This window comes from Heterodontus francisci, chromosome 15 (genome assembly GCF_036365525.1).
Source record: "Heterodontus francisci isolate sHetFra1 chromosome 15, sHetFra1.hap1, whole genome shotgun sequence".
NCBI classification, from domain to species: domain Eukaryota; kingdom Metazoa; phylum Chordata; class Chondrichthyes; order Heterodontiformes; family Heterodontidae; genus Heterodontus; species Heterodontus francisci.
The window spans coordinates 59,924,760-59,948,896 of record NC_090385.1 but is presented as its reverse complement, the minus strand read 5'-3'; the positions used below and the strand labels follow the sequence as shown (position 1 = coordinate 59,948,896).

The window sequence follows — 24,137 nt, the reverse complement described above, 5'->3', positions numbered from 1 at the left end:
CATCCTGACATCGAACTATATCGCCATTCCTTCAGTCGCTGGGTCAAAATCCTGGAACTCCCTTCTCAGCAGAACTGTGGGTGTACCCACCTCACATGGACTGCAGCAGTTCAAGAAGGCAGCTCACCACCACCTTCTCAAGGGCAATTAGGGATGGGCAATAAATGCTGGCATAGCCAGTGACGCCCACTTCCCATGAATGAATAAAAAAAATAAACACCAGCACTAAAACAACCTCCATACCTCGCCCCTAATTTAAAACTCTTCCACCATAATCTGCAAAGTCCTGCCAACCCATCTCTATGTTACGCACAAAAATGGAAAACACTGGAAATTCACAGTGGGTCGACCAGCATCAGTATAGAGAAAAGACAGATGGAGCCCTTTTATCAGAACTGGAAAGTCGAAGAAATTTCCTTAATAGGACTGGACAGAACAAAAAAAGGATATCTTTTGAAAATCATGTATTTTAAGTAACTATGAAACAAAAAAGAAAAATAAACAAAGGCATCCCTGGAGCAGGAATACCAGAAAATCAAACAGTACTGATAAGAAGTGGCTTGCAGACCCCTACCTGCCAAGAATGAGGCATATTCATTTTATCATATGAACATTGATTTTAAACTGTTGCTGGAGTGAAGAAATGACTTGTATGAAGATCACCAGACACTGGGCTAGAAAGATATTTGCATACTAAGAGATGCTGCTTGTGGAGACAAAGGGCTATTCCCTGTTCCAATTAACCCAAATGGATTTTGATCACCAGACATTGAAGGTGTAAGGGAGCGCATACTAGGCCATGCTAAGATGATACAATCCACAGAGCCAGGACTGGATAAACCAGCTGGTCGGTCACATGACTAACTGGCTGGTCCAGGTTTTTTTTGAACTAGCCACAGGACAGTTTGAATTCACAAGGCAGTATGCAACTGAAGCTGAAACAGGCAAATCTCTTGCCTGGCTGTCTGTCTGTCTCTCGCTTTCTCCCCAAGCCACCAGACCCACGGAAGACATGTAAACCTCAGGAGAGAAAAGAATCCTACATCGGAACAAGTTGAAGTGTGAACTGGGCCCCAACGAATTGCAAGACTTACCGGCAACCAAAGAATCCACATTGAACTTAGAGGACTGTAACTACCAGATATTGCGTCAAACTTTTCCTGTCTCTATCTGCGTGTGTTTATCGCGTATGCATGCTAGCATGGTCGCATCACATATTTGTAGTTGTTAACCAGATTAGAGTTTAAGATTAATAAACTTCTACCTTTCTCGTTTAAATCGAAGGAAATCTTTGATTATTTTGCCTTCCAATTGGAGCAGTGAACAAGGATTCACTAAGGGGGAGCTAAAAACACTGTTTTCAAATTAAACCCTGTTACAGTTAAACCAGGCAAAGGCTGAGAGGAAACCCTCTGGACCCCTTCTCACCTGGTTGTAACAAAAGAAAAAAAAACGATGGTTTTACTTTTCAGTTCTAATGCAATCCAAAACGTTAACCCGTCTTTTCTTTTTGCAAATGTACAGTTTTTGTGGTCTTACTGAAGGAAGAATATATTAGCCTTGGAGGGTGTGCAACAAAGCTTCACTGGACTGATTCCTGGGATGAGGGGATTGTCCTGTGAGGAGAGATCGCGTAGACTGGCACTATATTCCCTGGATTTTAGAAGAATGAGAGATCACACTGAAATGTAAAATTCTTATGGGGCTCGATAGGGTAAATGCTGGGAGGAAGTTTCTCCCGGCTGGTGAGTCTAGAACTGGGGGTTTGCGGGGGTGGGGTCATAGTCTCAGAATAAGGGGTTAGCCATTTAGGACTGAGATGAGAAATTTCTTCACTCAAACGTTGTTGATCTTTGGAATTCTCTACCCCATACGACTGTGGATGTTGAGATGTTGAATATATTCAAGACAGAGATCGACAAACTTTTGAATACCAAGGGAATTAAGGTATATGGGGATAATGCTGGAAGGGGAAATTGAGGTAGATCAGTCATGATCGTATCGAATGGCAGAGCAGACTCAAAGGGCCGAATGCCCTACTCCTGCACCTATTTTTTTATGTTCATGATCAAATTTATATTGAAACTGCTGTGCATTTCAGCACTTACTGCAGTGCATTTTTGTTAAAGAATGATCGAGCATCTAATTTCATGTTTTGGGAATTTATTTGTTGCAACAGTGGGTACTTATTGACTTTAGCAGGGGATTTAGCTTACAGAAATTACTGACTCCAGCACTATGAGGGTTATAACAATACAAATCACTTCAAAATGAAGATGACTATGACATGCAAACACAAAGAGTTTATAAACTACACAGTTAATGCGAGTGGCTTCACTGGACAATGTGCCATGCACACTGATAGTAACTGGTATCACATGCCTGTTGTTTCCATTTGTCAACTGTTGGCTTTTCTGGGACAATATTTTTGTTGGCTGTTACCACTTTTAGACAAAAGGGTGTGGTGCAACACTTCTTGGTGGATTTCCAGAGTGACAGAATCTTTGGTTACATTTTCCCAGATTTCCAAATGGATGTCACAGACCCACGAGTGTTTGTTTCAGGATATTTTGAAACGTTTCTTTGGATCCTCTGCTGTCCTTGTCCCTGTCATCAGCTGGCTGAAGAATCTGGCTTTGAGAAGCCATTGCCTGAGATGCTCATCTGTCCAGCCCATTATGTTGATGCACTGCATCAATTCTGTACTTGTTACTTAACATTAATGAAAGATTCTATATACATTTGGTGCTGCCGTTCCTTCATCTTCTAATGGCAAATGGTCCAAGTTTCCAAAGAGAGGAAAATTATTGTGCGCACAAATGTACTACTGTATGGTCGTAGCTTTATCTTTAGCATAAGACCATGGTTCAAAACACATGCGGCTACATACCACATGGAACGCTTTGATTAGGCTGTTGATTTCCTCGTTCAATTGTACATCATTGTGTATGTTGCCCAGATTTGTGTGATTATTCATGGCATTTGTGTCCTCTGTCATGATTTTGTGTTCCTTGCAAAGTTCACCAGTTGTAGTATGATCTATAAATCTGGGTCATTTTTAAGGTCATGGTTATTCCATAACATAAACGCTACCGAGCAAATTGATCAATATCCTCTTGATCAGCTGCAGAATAGGTGAGAATATAGTGTCATGTAACTGTTTTTTTTCTCTGTTTAAAAACTAAAGGGGTCTGTGTGCCTCTAAGACTGAAAGTTGTTTGTCTCTCTGGGAACAGTGTGTGTGAGCTGCAAGCCTGTTTCCTAAGCAACAGCAATAGAGAGAGGTCACATGCCAAATTGTATCAGTTTGACTGTGTGAAAAACTGGCTAGAACTGGTTTGATCTGGCAGACCAGCGAAGCATGCTCGCCTTTCAAGGAAGGATTTGACTCTCTCAGCAGAAAATCTACATTGGCCTACAGGTTGTGTTTCGCCTAAAGAGGAAAAGACCCCTGGAAAGGAATCTTTGCATTATTGAAGGTAGCAAATTCCTTTTTACTCCCATCTCTGCGAAGGCTCTGCCTCAGGAGTGACTTTCTGTTGCCTTTTGTGTTTCTGGGAGTTCCGGAATTCTCAGTAAAGTTTCTATTGTTCGACTGCTAATTTAAAATCCAAATAGACCTGTTGCTGTACTCCTTAACTGGACATGATCAGCAGCTTCAGAGCCCTTGTCTACTAGTAATATTGAATATACCTCGATGATACCAATAAATTGTAGCTACAAGAGTTGTTGCTGTTATAAGTACACTTCCTGCATCTGACACTCGATGAAGATCATGTTGACTCTTCTGCAATTTGCCTGAAACCATCTGCAAGGCTATTTAGTAAAATTTGATTTAGCATCTTCCCTGTTATGGAGAAGGGAAAAAGTGCAGTGGAAATTACCATGGTCAGATAATTTAATCTTTTTCACATATTATTGATAATGGCTAATACTTTGTGTAACAGAATCACCACCATGATTGCACACTGTTGCAGGTATCTCACTGCAACATGGTGCTCTACTGCTTACTGTCTGGGTTTTCAAACCTCGTCAAAAGTAGGTGGTTTATCAAATTTTTTTCTCATTGGTCAGGTTAGGCCAATTTGGGGAAAACATCTGGAAAACTCCTCTAAGTTCTCTTCCGGTGATGAAAACTAATCTGAGACCACTTTGGCCTCTGCAACCCTAGCTAGAAGTCCATTGCAGGCATTAAGTTGTGAAAAGCTCTTCCTGCCTTTAGTCACAAACTTGTCTTTTTCTAATTTGCAATTATGCACTCTTGCGCTACATGCCTAGTTTAATTTTAAATAATACACCATATTAATATTTTCAATTTCATTTGATACTTTATGCACTTTTACTTGTCCCCTTTAAAAAGTCGAAACTGTGTTTTTCAGGTCTTTCCTCATAAGTGAAACTTCTGATTAGTGTCAGGCACTTCCGAGGACTGTTTCCAGGGTAACTAGAATTGAACACAGTATTCCAAGTGCAACCTTCAGATTGTGCAGTATTTGCAAAGTATTTGATAGAACGTGAACTTTCAGCCAACATCTACAAATTAATTTGCACGAACAGAAAATTAACATCCAGTGGATTGCTTCTAAATGAATTGCAACACTTAGCAAAATGAAGTTTTTTTAAAATTAAGAAAGGCCACTCACATTTCCTTGGTTATCGCTTTCCTCCGTATCATGTCTTCCTGCATTCTCCTCCTAAATTTAAATAGCACATGTTAATTTGCTATACTGAGGAAATAACATGCAGACACGTTCTGCAATGCACCCCTGTGCATTGTTACAAATTTATGACCATTTACCTGTGTGGTTAGCTAACAGGTGTCTCATATTCAGATTTCATGTATAGTCTGAGAAAGTTATGAAAGCAACTAAACATCAGAGGATTTTTAGCTACTCATATTGTTTCCACATGGGAAATTTCCACAAACAAGCTCATTTCCTAGCTGTTGGGGTAGGATACAGGGAATTTCCAAACAAATAAACCACACTTTACAGTAAATTAAATTGTACAAAAGCAGGAACATTGGAACTAAGTTAAGAGGCAACAGCAAAATGCTGTTGAGGTAGTCTGTTGTAGAATAGAGATGCATCTTCATGACAAGTATGACATTTTATTCTTAGACCAAAATCCAGAGAAATAATATATGGATAATTTGGACTTGGGCATAGAAAGAACAATATTAAAGCTTGCTGATGATACAAATGTATGGGTTTGGCAAATAACAAGGAGGACTATGATTATTAGAATGGATAGACAGATGGTGATTACAATTTCACGTGGATAAGCCTGAGGCAATAAGTTTTGGGAGGAAAAGCAAAGATTGGGAGTACACACATCATGAAACAGCACCGAAGGACACATATATAATTCACTCAAAGTGCGAGTGCAGGTAGATAAAACCCTAAAAAAAAAGAACCAACAACATTTTGAATTTTATGTTTCGGGACATACAGTATAACAGTCAAGTAGTACTGATAAATTTGCACAGGGCAATATTTAGGGAACAGTTAGGGTAGCCTGCATACTTTGGGGAACTCCATTATAGAAAGGACATGAAAGTCAGAAAGCATATAGGATAACACCAGAGATGTCAACCTATACTTTTGAGGAGAGACGAGAGACTATTTTGAATGGAAGAGAGGATTAAGAGCAGATTTAATAAAGGAATTGAAAATCGTGAAGGCTTTTGATAAGGTTAATAGGGAAAGACTATTCTTGTGGGATGGACAGTTACCAATGAGAGGACATCAACTTAACGGTGATATAAAATTTAGAAGATTTTTAAAACTCAGTTGTTATGAGCATGCCACTGAGTAATTAAGATAGAGACCACTGCATGTTTTAAAGGAAGATTGGATAAATATCTTAAGCACAGGAAGATTCAGAGCTATGAGGAGAGAGGAGGGCTATGGTATTATGTTTGCAATGCTTTAGCAAAGAGCCAGCAACACAATGGGTTGAATACCTTCTATTACGTATAAACAGAAGATAACAGATCCCCATGTATCCCTGTTAACACAACTGCATTTCACAATGGCAAGTGGTTCAAATGGACATTTCACCATAGTTTCTTGTGACTGCCTGGTGAATACATCACATATATTAAAATGAAATGAGATGACAGGTTAACTGAGGTTTGAGATCATAATTAGAAAACATTTTTCACCGTATCTAAAAGGACAGAAATTTGCACTTCTCATTTTTTTTTACATTGGCTCAATAACAAACATCACCTTTCATATCTCCAGGAAACTATGGTGACATTCCATTTGTCTACATTCTCAGTACAAAGCTTGTGAAAGCTGATGGACATATTTGTGTTAATGCAATTATTGTAGGTGTAATGCTATGAACTCATTCACACCAAAACAAGAACTCTTCTCAGTCCTTTTATTTTTGATTATTCTATAAAGTTGAAGAGAAGGTGAAATTTATCGTTATTTAAATAATCATTCAATTTAGTCAACCATATGCAATTTCCAATAATCTGAGACTGAATGCTCGACTTCCCAGTGAAGTTGTATGGTTCAGATTCAGGGCTACCTCTCATTTGCATATAACCATTGCAAGACTTCGCTTCCTTATCTGGGGGAGGGGGTGGCGTGGGCAGATGCAGAAGGTTTTAGAAAAATCAAGAATAAGAGAGCCATTTTGTTGAGGTGGGAATTGGTCCACAGTACACAGCCTCTACTCGCTCCTAGAAATGAAATTCTCCATTTTTCAGATCAGGCGAGAGGGAAGGTAGAGAGAATGAAAAAAGGTCAACGTATTTCAATTACAGCCTCTGCTGATTCCATGGAAGCCCAAAGCCAAGATTCACATAAAACATTGATATTTGACTTCCAACTGTTTTAACATTCTACTACATGCATATTAACTGTATGTTTTAAAACCACAAATTCAAAGATCATAAAAAATATTCTTTGTAGCTGCCGAAAGGGACTGCAGCAGTGTGGCTTGGAAGTTTTTAGCTCCTCACTGAGTTCTACTTAAACAAGGCCAAGAGGCCAAGGAGCAATAACAAAGAATTACTTCCATTACTTTCAGAAAGAGAAACTAAAGGCAGTTTACTGATGCAGTTCCCATGTTCCCACCTTTCCTTTAAGTGTCTCCAATAACAGTTCTGCTTTTTGTTTTTCTTCCTTTGCTTTCTGGAAATCAGATTCTTTCTTCTCGCATTCTTCTCGCAATTTCAAAAGTTGCTGTTAATGAAGAGTGAACACAACAAATTCACCAAAGTAAATCAAATTCGATTCTTCCTTACATATAATTTTTTTTGTTCTTCTTCTTCCTTATATGTAGATAGAGAATAATGGTTATAAAATTGTTGAATACAATGTTTATTGCCAAGTGAAGATTACAATGTTGATGGGAAAATATCATCTTGTAGTACCAGCAAGTTTGTTTTTGCATTATAGCACTGCAGAATCTTTAGGACAGTGTTGCCCAAACTTTTCATGTGAGTGGGGAGGGAGGGAGGCACATTATAATTTTTGTCTTACATACGGGGCAGTGAGACAATTTCAGAAAGATAAAGGTATTAAAATTTATCTTACTATTAATCAATACAGCAAAAATGTACATTTTTGCAAAGAAGCTTTCAATGAGAAGACTAATTTATTGACTTACTTTCTTGATCACGCTGTCCCCCGTCTCTCTCTCGCTCTCTCTGTCCCCCGTCTCTCTCTCGTTCTCTCTGCCCCCCGTCTCTCGCTCGCTCTCTCTGTCTCCTCAGCTCGCCCTCTGTCATCCCGCTCCCCTGGCTCGCCCTGTCATCCCGCTCCCCCGGCTCGCCCTCTACCCGCTCCCTCCCCCCCCCTCTCTCTCTCTCTCTCTCTCACCCTCGCCCTCCCTCTCTGTCCCCCCTCCCCACTCACTCTCCAACTCCGCCCCCCATCACTTCCCCTCTCCGCCCCCCCCTCGCCCTCCCTCTCCGCCCCCTCCCCCTGGCTGCCCCCCTCCCCACTCGCCCTCCACCTCCGCCCCCCACGCTGCCCCCCTCCCCCTCGCTCCCCCACCTCCCCACACGCCCTCCCTCTCCGCCCCCGTCCCCTCTTCTCAGCCCCCCTCCCCCTCTCTCTCCGCCCCCCCTCAGCCCCCCTCCCTCCTTGCCCCCTGCCCCCACCCTCTCTCTCTCGGCCACCTCCCCCGCTCTCTCTCTCTCTCGTTCGGCCCCCTCCCCCGCTCTCTCTCGTTCGGTCCCCTCCCCCGCTCTCTCTCTCTCTCTCTCGGTCGGCCCCTTCCCCCGGTCTCTCTCTCTCGGTCGGCCCCTTCCCCCGCTCTCTCTCTCTCTCTCGGCCCCCTCCCCCCGCGCTCTCTCTCTCGGCCCCCTCCCCCGCGCTCTCTCTCTCGGCCCCCTCCCCCGCGCTCTCCCCCCTCCCCCGCTCTCTCTCTCTCTCTCGGCCCCCTCCCCCGCTCTCTCTCTCTCTCGGCCCCCTCCCCCGCTCTCTCTCTCTCTCGGCCCCCTCCCCCTCTCTCTCTCTCTCTCGGCCCCCTCCCCCGCTCTCTCTCTCTCTCGGCCCCCTCCCCCGCTCTCTCTCTCTCTCGGCCCCCTCCCCCGCTCTCTCTCTCTCTCGGCCCCCTCCCCCGCTCTCTCTCTCTCTCGGCCCCCTCCCCCGCTCTCTCTCTCTCTCGGCCCCCTCCCCCGCTCTCTCTCTCTCTCTCTCAGCAAATGTCAGCTGTGAAACTGACTTGCAATGCTTTTAAAAAGACCGGTCTGCAAGACGACGACAGTGGGAATTTTCTCATCTCCAGTCACAGAGCCCTGGTGAGGATGAGGAACGGCCTGGGTACAGTTTACATCTGCGGGCCAGATGGAAACCTTTGTGGGGGGCCAGATCCTGGGCCGTGGGCCGTAGGTTGGACAACCCTGCTTTAGGATATCCAGCTAATGTTGGTGGCGTTCTGTGTTTTGGGCCTTGTTCTTCCGCCTGAACTACTCAACAGTAATAATTTGTTGAATTATGACAGATCAGTTGCTATAGCTAGCTCTGATTGATGATTCATAGTGAAGACTTTCTGGTCAGGTTGCTATCTCTACTGTAGTGCAAGACCGGATGCAGTGCCAGCTCTTGGACAGCAAAAACAATCATGTGGCAAGGCGACGCCAGTTAAACAAGTAGGTTTGCAAAACTGTATGCAAACAATGTGCGGTATGCAGATGAATAGAAATCAGTTCAATATACAAGTAAGAAAATTTTTTAAGTCTTGGAAAATAAAAAGGTCCTTCCGCAGGATATATATCTTTTATAGACTGTTAGGAAAGTGATGATGGTGATGCTGCTATTAGCAGCAATAATTCTTACAACAATAGTAACTGGACATCCTGGTGATAAATTTGCTTAATTAGTATCCTTCCACAAGTATTCAGACTATATCAAAGACCATAAACTGCACTTCTGGGAATGATTTTACAATACAGTCATATTCTCAAAAAAATCATTGCTGAGCGCCACTCTTGATATTCATAAAATATTATTGCTCGTTTTAGTGAAGCTGTTATAGGTGTACATTTCTAAGCTGCAATGCATCTGATTTAGATAAAATTGATTACTACTCAATTTTATTTTCCCATTTTTATAAAATAAAAGAGCCATCAATACCTGCTGCATCCCTTGCAAAGTCTGTTGCAGTATGTTTAGCTGTTGGTCCTTTGTGGTCTCTTCTTCAGTGTGGAAGAGCTTACCTTGTTCCTGTTTTAGTAAATCTACCTCATTTCTGTAGGCATCCAGCTGCCAACGCAAGCTGTCATTCTCTTGTTTAAGTGCTTCAGCCTGAGCAGCTAATGCTATAATGGCGGTAAAAGAAAACGATTTAAAATTAAGTTAAAAAGACAAATCACAATTCTTCAATATACCCAGATATTAGTGCAATCTGGGCAAAATCAAACTGAAATCGTGCAAAAGATTGTGGAATTTAAAATACAAGTGAGTGACTTTCATAACTACTTATGCTCAAGTTTCTGTTTCTGTGGTCTTTTTCCACTGGTTCAAAAGTCAATTCACTTGAATTTGGACAGTCCCTGTCCAAAATCTGGCCACATCCCCAGATCAGCTTTGCAATTTGACACCAATTGTGCTGCTACAGGGGTGCTCATCAAATTGCATCCAGAATTTTAGGCGCACACACACTTGTGGTGACCTTAGTTTACTGGTAACGACCTGCAGCTGCAGTGACCAACAGTCAATTGAAGCCTCAACCATCCATGTTTGCCTGTCATACTGATGCTACAATTACACAATTCATAACCACTTAATTCAAAGTACTGATGATTTAGTTATTTTGTATTAAATAACCACTTTGCCATGTAATTTACATTGTCTAATCCAAATTACTGGACAGTTACATTTCCTTTTAGTGGAAAATACAATTTTAGATTATTGGGAGTAGACTGTATACCAAACTAATCACAGCAAAAATGCCTGGCACAGGAGTGATTTCATGTTAAGTACACATCATCTACTTTTCTAGTCTTTAACTGTAGATTCTCTTTAAAGGGTTAGATGGCACCAAGCAGTGGTCAGGTATCTGCTGGCTGGAGAGAAAATCAGATGGCCCAGTGGGCCAGTCATGCGGTAGCCACTCTGTTCTCTTGGTTGCAGGGAGAAAAATCAAAGGAGAAAGAAATTGGGAGGAAGAGAAGGATGTTGGCAAGGATGATACAAATATTAAGTTCCTTTATTTAGATATGGATGAAAGTAAAAAGAAAATGTGATTTATAAAATGTACAAAATGGAGCTTTGTTGTTGACACATCTGACTTCAACGAGGATGGAAATAGCATCTGCTACAATTGGCCTCAGTGCTCCTGGGTTTGGCTGAGAAAATCAACTAGATTTCTTACTTCTGACTTTTACACTATTACATCATGCAAGGTCAAATGAGTGGATGTTGAGGAAGACAGACTGGACTCACCTCTGAACTCTCACCATTCAGTCAAAGCACCAGTGGATGCCCAACTACATGCGAACAAAACTTGGTGAGAGACAATGTTACACGCAGAATCACAGGGAATTTGCTAATGTACTTTTGGAACCAACAAAATTATGAAATTGCTGCAATGCTTATCCTGGTGCAAAAATGTGGCTGCAGCCCTCAAAAGTTTAATCTGATTATACATATATAAAGCAACTTTCTGATTAGAACTGGGTCCCGAGCAACCTCCTTTTAATGTACTGAAATATTGAACATTTTTTAGATGTCTTTGTTTTAGTGAGAAATGAGAATGAAAAACACAAGTTATTACAGGAAACAATCAGAACAAATATATTTCACAAATTATAAAAAATCCAGATACAAATGATACAAGAATCAAAGCTGATTCTCACTCATATAACTTATTTTTCTGGTTGTGGAAAAATGTATATGAAATGGATGAACATATGAACTGGCAAACAAATCTTTAAAACAAGAAAATCTATCCAGTTCTGAAGGGTATACACTGAAAATGTTAGTCTGTCTTTACTGTTTACAGATGTTGACTGACTTGCTGTGTATTTTCACCAATTTCTATGTTCATCCAATTCTATTCTATGAAATCAAAGGAGAAAGAAATTGGGTGGGAGGGAAGGACGTTGGCAAGAAGGCAGCCTTCTATAGAATAATTGCAGATCAATATGAAAAAAATCAGGTTTAAAAGGGAATAAGCGTTAGGTAAGAATAGAAGACGTATATGCGGACACAAACTCATTTAAAGAATGGCCTATCATTAATCTAGCAGCAAAGTAGGACAAAAATTGATGGTAGGTTTCAGATCACTCAAGTCTTCAGGCCAACTTGGAACACAGTAGCATCAAGAAAGCAATTGCCCTCAAACTGACAAGACAGTCACACTAGTGAAAGAAAGCAAATTGCTCTGGCTAACTGCTTTATAGCTTGAGAGGAACCCCAATAAAGACTACCATATGAAGAAACTGAGCTCTGCCTTCTTATGGTAAGGATGCCTTTCCATGGGTTAACAAAAGGAACAGGAAAGAAAACTGAAGAACGGCATTTAAAAAGAGACACAAAGGGTGGAGGAGGAACAACACTCATACATAATAGAGGAATGACTACTGAAATGCTGAATCAGATGTTTAAATGGTTGAAGCAATACTGACATGATGCATAATGAAAGAAATTAAAAACACCATGTGTAAATAGTTAAGGTGGTGAGGGTAAAGGCATACATAAAACAGAAAATGATGGAAATGCTCAGCAGGTCAGGCAACCTCTGCAGAGAAAGAGAAATGACATTTCAGGTCAATTAACTTTCATCAGAACTGGAAAACGTATAGACATATAACAGGCTTTGTAAGTACAGATGCGGGGAAAGTGGGAGGGGAGGGGGGAAGCAAAGAACAAAAGGGAAGGTATGTGATAGCATGTAAGGCAGGATTGATTAAATGACAAAAGGGTTCATGCTGTAAAGCAAGAATGGGGGACAAGTAAAAAAAAAAGATGGTTTAAGCAGCTCCTGTCTGAAAATAAAAATGGCAGCACTGACTATGATCTGAAATTGTTCAACGCAATGTTTGCGGAAGGCTGTAAAGTGCTTAATTGGCATTTTGTTTTTTGTTTTTATTTCAGATTTCTAGCATCCGCAGTAGTTTGCTATTACACGAGGGTAAAAGCATGTCCGAGATGGAGACAACAACTTCACCTTCTAGTGGAAGAAAATACTGCGGAGGCTGGAAATCTGAAATAAAAGCAGAAAATGCTGGAAATACTCAGCAGGTCTGGTAGCATCTGTGGATGCAGAAACAGAGTTAATGGCCGGGATTTAACATGGTGGCCTCGTCCACCAGCTGGAAAGTCTTCTGCTGACCCTGGAAGCCACAACGCTATTTTGCGTGGTTCAGGCAATTAATTGCCTGATGTTGTGCCTTCCGCCCCTCTGTGGCAGGATATCCTGCCTTCAAGAACTGCCAACCAATTAGGGGTTGGCAGCTGTTTAATCCCAGCTGCTAAGACTATAGCAGGCCTTGGACCAAGTCAGCAATGGAGGCCAGAGAAGAAAGTAGGTGGGGTCGGGCTCACCGAGGCCAATCAGCCAGGCCCTGGTGAGGTGGATGGGGGTTGATCGTGAATGCAGGTATCTTACAGCAGAAGCAGCCCGCATTGCAGTGGGGTGGGCCCTCCTTGGTGCATAGGGTGTCAGATCATGAGCAACCACCCCTCCCACCCAGCAAGGAGGCCGTCCGGTTTTACTTGTCAGCCTCCCTAGGTGGCGGTGCCCATCTGCCACTGGTAAAATACCAGTGGTGGCAGGAAGAAGCCCTTAAGTAGCCATTAATTGGCCACTTAAGGCCCAAGGATGGGGCCGCCCACCACCTCCCCCCGCCATTTGTGAAATACTACCCGCCATCCCACCTGATTTTATGCCCCCCCACGTGAGGGAAATTCTGGCCAATGGTTCCAGTCAATGACCTTTCGTCAGAACTTGATCATTTCCGGTATTTTCTGTTTTTAAAATTTCACCTTCTAATGGTGTTATTTACTGGAGAGGGATATAATACTCTGTATTCAATCTTGTTTGATAAGTAGAGAAAGAGCTGACTTTAAAAACTTGAGCTCAGATGAAATTTTAGCTCTAACTTGCTATTAAGTTGAACAGCTAAAACCTCTTTCTTACACTATAATTCACTGAGGTGAAGTATTTGATTATGGCCAAAAAAATGTAGTCCTGGAGGTTGTGGGGTGGGGATACATGTATTCATATACTTACAATAGTTTTAAAAAGTTCTGTTCAGTTATTTTCGTGATTTTTATAGAGAAGTCATCAGTATCCGCTACATTCATTACACTGTCTGTTGCAGCATTTCCAGATGTTTCACCTTTGCGATCTTTTTTTTAAAAAATGTGATTTTGCTTAGTTTGATCCTATTGTAGCAACTCCACCTCAATTCTGTAGACATCCAGCTGCACACACAAGCCACCTTTTATTTTGTTGAAGGGATCTAGCCTGAGGAGCTAGTGCTATAATGGTCTCATGTTAGTATTACTTGTGAAAATAATCATTTTTTATTTAAGTGCTTTGTGTGTGTTTTCTATCTTCCTTCCATTTGTTCTGTTCCTTTTAAAATGTTATTCATCTGTAACTTCTTCCAGTTCTGATGAATGGTCTATAACCATTAGGAACACAATTACACATCAACTAATTTGTTCTTTCTGCACATGCTGACAGACATGCTGTGTTTCACTGGACCAAGAGTAGGTCCGTTCAGTGTCTCGAGCCTGTTCCACTACTCAGTGAGATCATGGCTGACTTGCATCTCAACTCCATCCCACTCATCTTGGCTCCATACTCTTTTATACCTTTATTTAGCAAAAATCTATCGAGCTCAGATTTAAAATTATTACCCTACATAGCATCTACTGCATTTGGTGGGAGAGAGTTTCACACTTCCAACATAGTTTGCATGAAATCGAGAAACATAGAAAATATACAGCACAAAAGGAGTCCATTCTGCATATTGCGTCTGTGTTAGATGAAATAGAACTATCCAACCAAATTCTACTTTCCAGCTCTTGGTACATAGCCCTGTAGGTTACAGCATTTCTAGTGCATATCCAAGTATTTTTTTAAATGAGGTTTTCTGCCTCTTACCACCCTTTCAGGCAGTGAGTTGCAGAACCACACCACCCTCTGGGTGAAAAAAAAGTCTCAATTCCCATCTAATCCTTCTGCCAATTAATTCAAATCTATGGCCCCTGGTTATTGACTTCTCTGCTAAGGGAAGTAGATCCTTCCTATCCACTGTATCTAGGCGCCTCATAATTTTATTGACCTCAATTAAATCTCCCCTCAACCTCCTACATTCCAAGGAAAACAACCCCAGCTTATCCAAACTTTCCTCATAGCTAAAATTCTCCATTCCTGGCAACATCCTTGAAATCTCCTCTGTATCCTTTCTAGTGCCATCACATCCGTCCCGTAAAGCGGTGACCAGAAATGCATGCAGTACGCTAACTCTGGTCTAACTGGTGATTTATATAGTTCCAGCATAACCTCCCTGCTGTTATATTCTATGCCTCAGCAAATAAAGGAGAGCATCCTGAATGCCTTCTTAACCACCTTATCTATATGAAGTGTTGCCTAAAATCTATCCTGAAATGGCCTGGCTGTGATTTTAAGTTTCTTCTTTTAGATTCCCCCACCAGCAAAAAAAGTTTCTTGCTGGCTACGCTATCAATTCCTTTTAAAATCCCAAGAGCAACAATCAAATGACCTCTTAACCTTCTATATTCCAGAGAACACAAGCCTCGATTATGTAATCTCTCCTCATAATCCAAACCTTGGAGCTGGGTAGCATTCTGTTGAATCTGCACTGCACTCCTTCCAAGACCAATATATACTTTTTAAAGTGAGGTGCCCAGAACACAGTATTCCATATGTGGTCCATCCAGGGCTTTGTACAACTTTGGCAAATCTTCCTGCCCTGTATATTCTAGCCCTCTCGTTATAAAGGCCAACATTCCATTAGCCTTTTTGATTCTTTTTGTACTTATTTTAGTGATCTGTGTACCCTAAATCTCTTTGAAGCTCCAATGTCCCGAGCTTTTCAGCATTTAAATACTTTGATCTATCCTTGTTTGGTCCAAAATGGATGATCTCACACTTACCTGCATTGAAATCCACCTGCCACAGTTTCACCCACTTACTTAATCTAGCAATGTCTCTTTGTAATTTTATGCTCCCGTCTACACTAGATACTATATCACCTATCTGTGTGTCATTAGCAAACTTATATATATGGCTCTCTATTTTGTTACCCAAGTCATGAATAGAATCAGTGAATAGTTGAGGCCCCAGTACAGATCCTTGTGGGATACCACAGGTCACTTCCTCCCAATTCAAGTACATACTCATTATCCCCACTCTCTGTCTTCTACTACCTAACCAATCACCTAATGGGGCAAATAATTTCCTTTTGATTCCATAAGCTATAATTTTTGCTAACAGTCTCTGACATGGAACCTTGATTAGATTAGATTAGAGATACAGCACTGAAACAGGCCCTTCGGCCCACCGAGTCTGTGCCGAACATCAACCACCCATTTATACTAATCCTACACTAATCCCATATTCCTACCAAACATCCCCACCTGTCCCTATATTTCCCTACCACCTACCTATACTAGTGACAATTTATAATGGCCAATTTACCTATCAACCTGCAAGTCTTTTGGCTTGTGGGAGGAAACCGGAGCACCCGGAGAAAACCCACGCAGACACAGGGAGAACTTGCAAACTCCACACAGGCAGTACCCGGAATCGAACCCGGGTCCCTGGAGCTGTGAGGCTGCGGTGCTAACCACTGCGCCACCCTTATGAAATGCTTTTTCGAAGAGCATATAAACTACACCCATAGACATTCCCCTAAGTCTACAACTTTAGTTACCTCCTCAAAAAATTCAATTAGTTTCATTAGGCCTTGTAGTGGATTATAATCCTCGCCTTTTTTGGGGTTATCCCGGATCAGGCGTTCTTCTTAGATGATCACTCTCACTTAGGTTGAGGAAGACAGATCCTACAGACACTTGAATAGGTCTGAAGGGCTGATCTAACTCTCCCTAAAGGAAAGGAACCAGCTGAGAATATTACCATCCTCCAGAAAGCCGTATTAATAATTTTCAGTCAGATTATAATAACCCAGATATTATAAGGGTCCGGAAATCCCTCCTCAGAAATGTACCTCCCCACTAAACAGCATAGGGAGACAGGTTCAGAGTTAGCAATACAGAAGACTGTGTGAGACAATATAATTTCTAAATTATATTAATGAACTTTTAAGAACCGAACATGCAATTTACAGTTGGCATCTGGAACAGTGGTACAGTGGCGCAGTAGTTAGCACCGCAGCCTCACAGCTCCAGCGACCCGGGTTCAATTCTGGGTACTGCCTGTGTGGAGTTTGCAAGTTCTCCCTGTGTCTGCGTGGGTTTCCTCCGGGTGCTCCGGTTTCCTCCCACATGCCAAAGACTTGCAAGTTGATAGGTAAATTGGCCATTATAAATTGCCCTTAGTATAGGTAGGGGGTAGGGAAATATAGGGACAGGTGGGGATGTGGTAGGACTATGGGATTAGTGCAGGATTAGTATAAATGGGTGGTTGATGGTCGGCACAGACTCGGTGGGCCGAAGGGCCTGTTTCAGTGCTGTATCTCTGAACTGAACTGATCTTGAATGCATTCAAGAAATTCACCATCTTTCTGACTTGAGTTACTCTATTCTTCCTAATCTATATGAAAATTGAAATCTCTCAGGAAAACTTTGCTTTTGCTACAAGCTTCTCTAATCTCTGAATTAATACATTCTGCCATTTCATTGCTGCTATCAGGAGGCTCTTGGAGAATTCCCATTACTGTTTTAAGTCCTTTCGTATTCTTCAATTATCACCATAGAGTCTCCACTGATTGCTTTCTTTTATCAACCGGTCCGACCACATCTGTTAGTGGATTGTATTGGAACAGGGGATAGCTCCTTTGTTCCCAAACACTGTCAGTTAATATGCAAAAATGTCTTTCCAGCCAGGGGCCTGGCAACCACTTGTCACAGGCCTTCTCTTCTTCCCAGCAACAATTTGGAATTTAATGTCCATGTGGCAAAATTAATGTGCCTCATTCTTGGCAGGTGGGGGCCTGCATGACAGCTGCCAAAGTAAGATGGGCCTGAGGAATTATTTTTCTCAATCCAATGTTTCCCTTCCTTTTCTTTCCTGAAATTGGTGATTGGCTCTGGAGACAGTTCCATGAATACTGTTCAACCTCATATCTCATCCAACCAGTCATGGGCCCAGACAGCAAAGGATAGAATTTCCACTTTGGGTTCAATCTGTGAAATGGGCGCAAATTGCACAGAAATTGCACCGTTTTGAAGAGTGTTTCTGCCCCCTAGTTTCTGCTCAAAATTCATGTGCATATCGAACACAAAATCTGTTGTGAACCAGCACAATCAGGCAGTTTATATTAACATAGGAAATAGGAGGAGGAGGCCATTCGGCCCCTCAATCCTGCTCTGCCATTCAACTGGATCATGGCTGATCTACCTCAACACCATTTTCCTGCACTATCTCCATATTCCTTGATGTCTTTCTAGAAATCTACTGATCTATGTCTTGAACATATTCAATGACTGTACCTCCACTGCCCTCTGGGGTAGAGATTTCCAAAGATTCACCAACCTCTGAGCGAAGAAATTCCTCCTCATCTCACCTAAATAGTCTACCCCTTATGCTGAGTGTGTCCCCTGGTTCTACACCTCCTTAGGCAGGGGAAACATCTTTCCTGTATCTACCCTGTCGAGTCCTGTAAGAATTGTGTATGTTTCAATGAGATAACCTCATTCTTCTAAACTCTCGAGAATATAGGCCCAGCCTCCTCAATCTGTCCTCAAAGGACAATCCCACCATCCCAGGAATTAGTCTGGTGAATCTTTGTTGCACTCCCTCTATAGCAAGTATATCCTTCCTTAGGAAAGGAGACCAAAACTGTACACAATACTCCAGGCGCGGTCTCACCAAGGCTCTATACAATTGCGGCAAGCCGTCTTTACTCCTCTACTCAAATCCTCTTGCAATAAAGGCCAACATACCATTTGCCTTCCCAATTGCTTGCTGTACCTGCATGTTAGCTTTCAGTGACTCATGAGTAAGGACACCCAGGTCCCTTTTAACATCAACACTTCCCAATTGCTCACCATTGACGAAATACTCTGCATTTCTGTTTTTCCTACCAAAGTAGATAACTTTGCATTTTTCCACAATATATTCCATCTGCCATGTTCTTGCCCACTCACTTAGCCTGTCTAAATCCCCTAGTACCTCTTTGAATCCTCCTCATAACTCACATTCTCACCCAGTTTTCTGTCATCAGCAACCTTAGAAACATTACATTTAAATGTAATATCCAAATCATTGATATAGATTGTGAATAGCTGGGGCCCAAGCATCGATCCTTGCGGTACTCCACTAGTCACAGCCTGCCAACCTGAGAATGACCCGTTTATTCCTGGTCTCTGTTGTGTCTGTTAACTAATTTGCAATCTATGCCAGTATATTACCCCCAATCCCATCTAATTTTGTTTACTAAACCCTTGTGTGGGACCTTATCAAAAGCCTTCTGAAAACCTAAATATACCACATCCACTGGCTCCCCATTATCTATTCTGCTAGTTACATCCTCAAAAAACTCCAACAGGTTTGTCAAACATGATTTCCCTTTCATAAATCCACGTTGACTCTGCCCAATCCTACCATTATTTTCTAAGTGTCCAGTTATCACATACTTTATAACAGATTCTAGCATTTTCCTTACTACTTATGTCAGCCCAACAGGTATGTAGTTTTAAAAAGTAATGTTTAAAAAAATTACTTTTTAAATATTCCTTGAAATATATAGGGGCAGTGCACCATGCACAGTTTGATTAATACAGCTAAAAATAGGTTTAATCACATAATAAGCATTATAATCAAGGTTAATCCACCAGCTGCGAGTAACTCAATTTTAAATTACTGAAAATTACTTTAAAAAAAGTACACAGAATCACTTCCTAGTTATACTGGGGTATAGTAGTCAGTTTCTTAGTAAATTAGTATACACTCAAAAGTTTTTAAAATGTTATTAGTGTCACTGGTCCTAAAAGAACCAGTTTAATTTTTGGATCCTCCTCAAAAGTCTGCAAATGAGCGCAATTCACAAAACTCCCAATGGTGATCAACTCTTCCTGAATTTAAATGCAACATTTTGAAAACTAGCACAAAAGATTGCTGAAACTCTACATTGCATGTAATTTATGCTTAGAATTCCGCAATCCTTTGAGCGAATAACATTGATCTTCAGTGAACGGTGCTGAAAAAACCCAACACAATCAAATGAAACTCCAAGTGTATGTGGATTGGGTATTCCCATCATGGGCAGTATCATGATTAAGCCCAATCCCATCCTCACCTAAAATCCACGTGACTTTCTGGCAGGAATCACTAAATAGCAATCAGATAGGGCCATGGTCGATTTCTCTCCAGAATTTCCTTCAATCAGGAATTCTAAGACCAACTGCAGTTGCCTATCACTACCTGGCTGAGATCACCTAACTCAGCACAGACCAGTGACTCAACCAGGCTTAGCACACATTGAACAATGCAATTATAAACTGAGCCATGAGAGGCTCAAAAATAATTATGTAGTATTCTGTTAATGATATTTGCTTTAGAAAATCAGAACACAGTGTTAATTCTGATGTACTGGTAAAAAAAACAAAGGCACAGTAGTAAATTAATATCCTATACCATCATTAATATACTCTGAGGGAAATTCACTTTGTCTTGTATTTTTATGCGTAAAAGTCACAGAAGATTATTGCAAGTTTCACATCTGCATTTATTGCTTCACTGCTTGTGTAAACTTGTCATGCTGTAATTATATTCTATCCTGATGATGGCACTGCAGCACAACTGAAATGGCGGGGGGGGGGGGGGGTATAACTGCCACAGTGGAATTGTTGTGATTATACCCTCCTTTCAGTGGAGGCACCACTTTATCTGAAAGCAACGCTTGATTTTGATACCATTATAGGAAACCAAAGCCTTTGACCTCGTCAGCAGACGTGGTCTCTTCAGACTACTAGAAAAGATCGGATGTCCACCAAAGCTACTAAGTATCATCACCTCATTCCATGACAATATGAAAGGCACAATTCAACATGGTGGCTCCTCATCAGAGCCCTTTCCTATCCTGAGTGGTGTGAAACAGGGCTGTGTTCTCGCACCCACACTTTTTGGGATTTTCTTCTCCCTGCTGCTTTCACATGCGTTCAAATCCTCTGAAGAAGGAATTTTCCTCCACACAAGATCAGGGGGCAGGTTGTTCAACCTTGCCCGTCTAAGAGCGAAGTCCAAAGTACGGAAAGTCCTCATCAGAGAACTCCTCTTTGCTGACGATGCTGCTTTAACATCTCACACTGAAGAATGCCTGCAGAGTCTCATCGACAGGTTTGCGTCTGCCTGCAATGAATTTGGCCTAACCATCAGCCTCAAGAAAACGAACATCATGGGGCAGGATGTCAGAAATGCTCCATCCATCAATATTGGTGACCACGCTCTGGAAGTGGTTCAAGAGTTCACCTACCTAGGCTCAACTATCACCAGTAACCTGTCTCTAGATGCAGAAATCAACAAGCGCATGGGTAAGGCTTCCACTGCTATGTCCAGACTGGCCAAGAGAGTGTGGGAAAATGGCGCACTGACACGGAACACAAAAGTCCGAGTGTATCAGGCCTGTGTCCTCAGTACCTTGCTCTACGGCAGCGAGGCCTGGACAACGTATGCCAGCCAAGAGCGACGTCTCAATTCATTCCATCTTCGCTGCCTTCGGAGAATACTTGGCATCAGGTGGCAGGACTATATCTCCAACACAGAAGTCCTTGAAGCGGCCAACACCCCCAGCTTATACACACTACTGAGTCAGCGGCGCTTGAGATGGCTTGGCCATGTGAGCCGCATGGAAGATGGCAGGATCCCCAAAGACACATTGTACAGCGAGCTCGCCACTGGTATCAGACCCACCGGCCGTCCATGTCTCCGTTATAAAGACGTCTGCAAACGCGACATGAAATCGTGTGACATTGATCACAAGTCGTGGGAGTCAGTTGCCAGCATTCGCCAGAGCTGGCGGGCAGCCATAAAGACAGGGCTAAATTGTGGCGAGTCGAAGAGACTTAGTAGTTGGCAGGAAAAAAGACAGAGGCGCAAGGGGAGAGCCAACTGTGCAACAGCCCCAACAAACAAATTTCTCTGCAGCACCTGTGGAAGAGCCTGTCACTCCAGAATTGGCCTTTATAGCCACTCCAGGCGCTGCTTCACAAACCACTGACCACCTCCAGGCGCGTATCCATTGTCTCTCGAGATAAGGAGGCCCAAAAGAAAAGAAAGAAGAATAGGAAACGGACTAGCACTTCATATATGGAAAATCCATCTGATACCCTTCAACTAATATAGATACATCCTGGAGTTTTGATGCAATATTACTTACATATTGTAAAGGTAGTTTGCAGGATTTGTGCTAATGTTTTCTTTTACACCAGGCAGCAGAATCGGGTCTATGTGATTCAGCTCCTTACTAAACATATTTAGTGAGTTGTTCAGGGTGGTGGCTATTGGAAAAAAACAACTAATATGAATCATAGCAAGATCCAATGTACGAAATGGACAAGGAGGTACGGTTAAAGAATGAAAGGGGCCAGAAGAAATTTTTGTCACATGCCAAATGATCAGGTGCTGCCATGGGGTCAGCTCTGTGTATTTAATTAAGTGCCTGGGAACATAAAAGTCTTACTAATCCAGCAGGTTGTTAGTCATTTTCTGATGGCATTTGATTTATTTATATAGCTGAAACATCTTTTTGAAACTGTCTAACCAATTTTATTTTTTTCAGATTTCTGCAAATGGAACTGGTTATTTAAAAAATATATATGTACATGCTCCTCAGGAGAGGTAAGAAATATAAATTTGTGGTGTAGGTTTTCCACCATAGTAGAAAATACAGCTAACCACGACAGCTACAAGGTGAAGTTGCGCAGAGATCAAAAGACAAATAACAAATATTGGAAAGCTGAACTAAAATTGAACACTCTGGAAAGACAGAGAAAAAATAGTTCCACTATAATTCCAGTGATTTCTGTTTTTATTTTACAGTTGAGTTATAGCTGTAGAGTATTTTAAATAAAATAAGATGTTAGATATTGCATATCTGAAATCAGCTTTCTCTTCCATAAGGTAACTGGATGAAAAAATTGGGAGGTATTTCGAAGGTGTTGCATATATTTGCATGGACAAAGAGCGGGCCATTTGGCCAACCGTGCCTGTAATAAAGAGCCATTAAATTAGTCCCACTCCCTTGCTCTTTCCCACAGCCATGTAAATTTTTCATTTCCAAGAATTTATCCAATTCCTTTTTGAAAGTCATAATCAATCTGCTTCCACCACCCTTGCAGGCAGTGCATTCCAGATCATAACTTAGGTAAAAAATCTTTCCTCATGTGGCCTTTGGTTCTTTTGCCAATTATCTTAAATGTGTTCCCTCAGGCTACTGACCCTTATGCCAATGGAAAAAGTTTGTCCTTATTTATTCAACCAAAACCGTTCCAAGATTTTGAACATATCTTTTAAAGCTCCCCTTAACCTTCCCTGCTGTAAGGAGAACAACCCCACTTTCTCTGGTCTGTCCCCGTAACTGAAATCTTTCAGTCTGGTACTATTTTAGTAAAGGCAGAAGGTGCTGGAAATAACAAAAAGAGAGGGTGTATGATGCCTATCAGGTGAATTCTTAAGGAATGAAAGGGGCCAGAGAAGCAGGCCATACACAATAAGTTGAGAGGGGAGGTGAAGAGGAAAAGTAGACTGCAAAGAGAGAATAGAATGGCAGTCAACATAAAAGGTGGAATGGGGCCTATTAGGGACAAATAGGATAATATATGCTTAGAGGTGCAGGGTAAGGCTATGATACTTAATGACTACTTTATATCAGTGTTCACGAAGGAAGTGGTGTCTGACAAAATATCAGTAGAAGCGGAGAATGTACAGGTAATGGATATGGTAAAAATTGAAGGGGGGGGGGGGCGGGCGTTACTTAAAAGGTTGGCTATGCTAAGGGTAGATAAGTCACCTGGTCCGGATGGCTTGCATCCCAGGTTGCTGAAGGAAGTGGGGATGGAGATAGCAGAAGGGCCTGCCCTACTCTTCCAATCTTCCATGGATACAGGGAAGCTGCCAGAGGATTGAAGAGTGGCAAATGTGACCCCCTTATTCAAGAAAGGATGCAAGGACAGTCCTAGCAACTACAGACCAGTTGGTTTAAAATCAGTGGTGGGTAGGGTCTTAGAAACAATAATCAGGAGAAGAAAAAAATCAACAGACACTTGGAGAGGTTGAGTTAATTAACGATAGCCAGCATGGATTTGCAAAAGGCAGATCATGCAAAAGATTAAGGCGGGTATTACCAAATCTAGAGCCCCCTGGTTATCTAGAAGCTTACAGGGCAAGTTATAGCAGAAAAAAAGCTTATGACGATCACAAATATCTGAATACTTTAGAAAGCCTAGAGGAGTATAAAAAGTGCAGGGGTGAAGTAAAAAAGGAAATTAGGAAAGCAAAGAGAGGACATG

At 41.8% G+C, this 24,137-nt stretch overlaps 1 protein-coding gene across 3 annotated transcripts in view; it reads right to left on the bottom strand.

Annotated features, from left to right (window-relative positions):
- LOC137377682 (ecto-NOX disulfide-thiol exchanger 2-like) overlaps positions 1-24,137 on the bottom strand; it is a 300,072-nt gene that overhangs the window by 25,106 nt on the left and 250,829 nt on the right. For all 3 annotated transcript variants that reach the window (XM_068047599.1, XM_068047601.1, XM_068047600.1), the window contains 3 exons: positions 9,603-9,787; positions 7,095-7,202; positions 4,644-4,694 (listed from right to left, as the gene is read on the bottom strand). In XM_068047599.1, the coding sequence (XP_067903700.1) occupies positions 4,644-4,694; positions 7,095-7,202; positions 9,603-9,787 (344 nt within the window). The remainder of the gene's footprint in view (positions 1-4,643; positions 4,695-7,094; positions 7,203-9,602; positions 9,788-24,137) is intronic.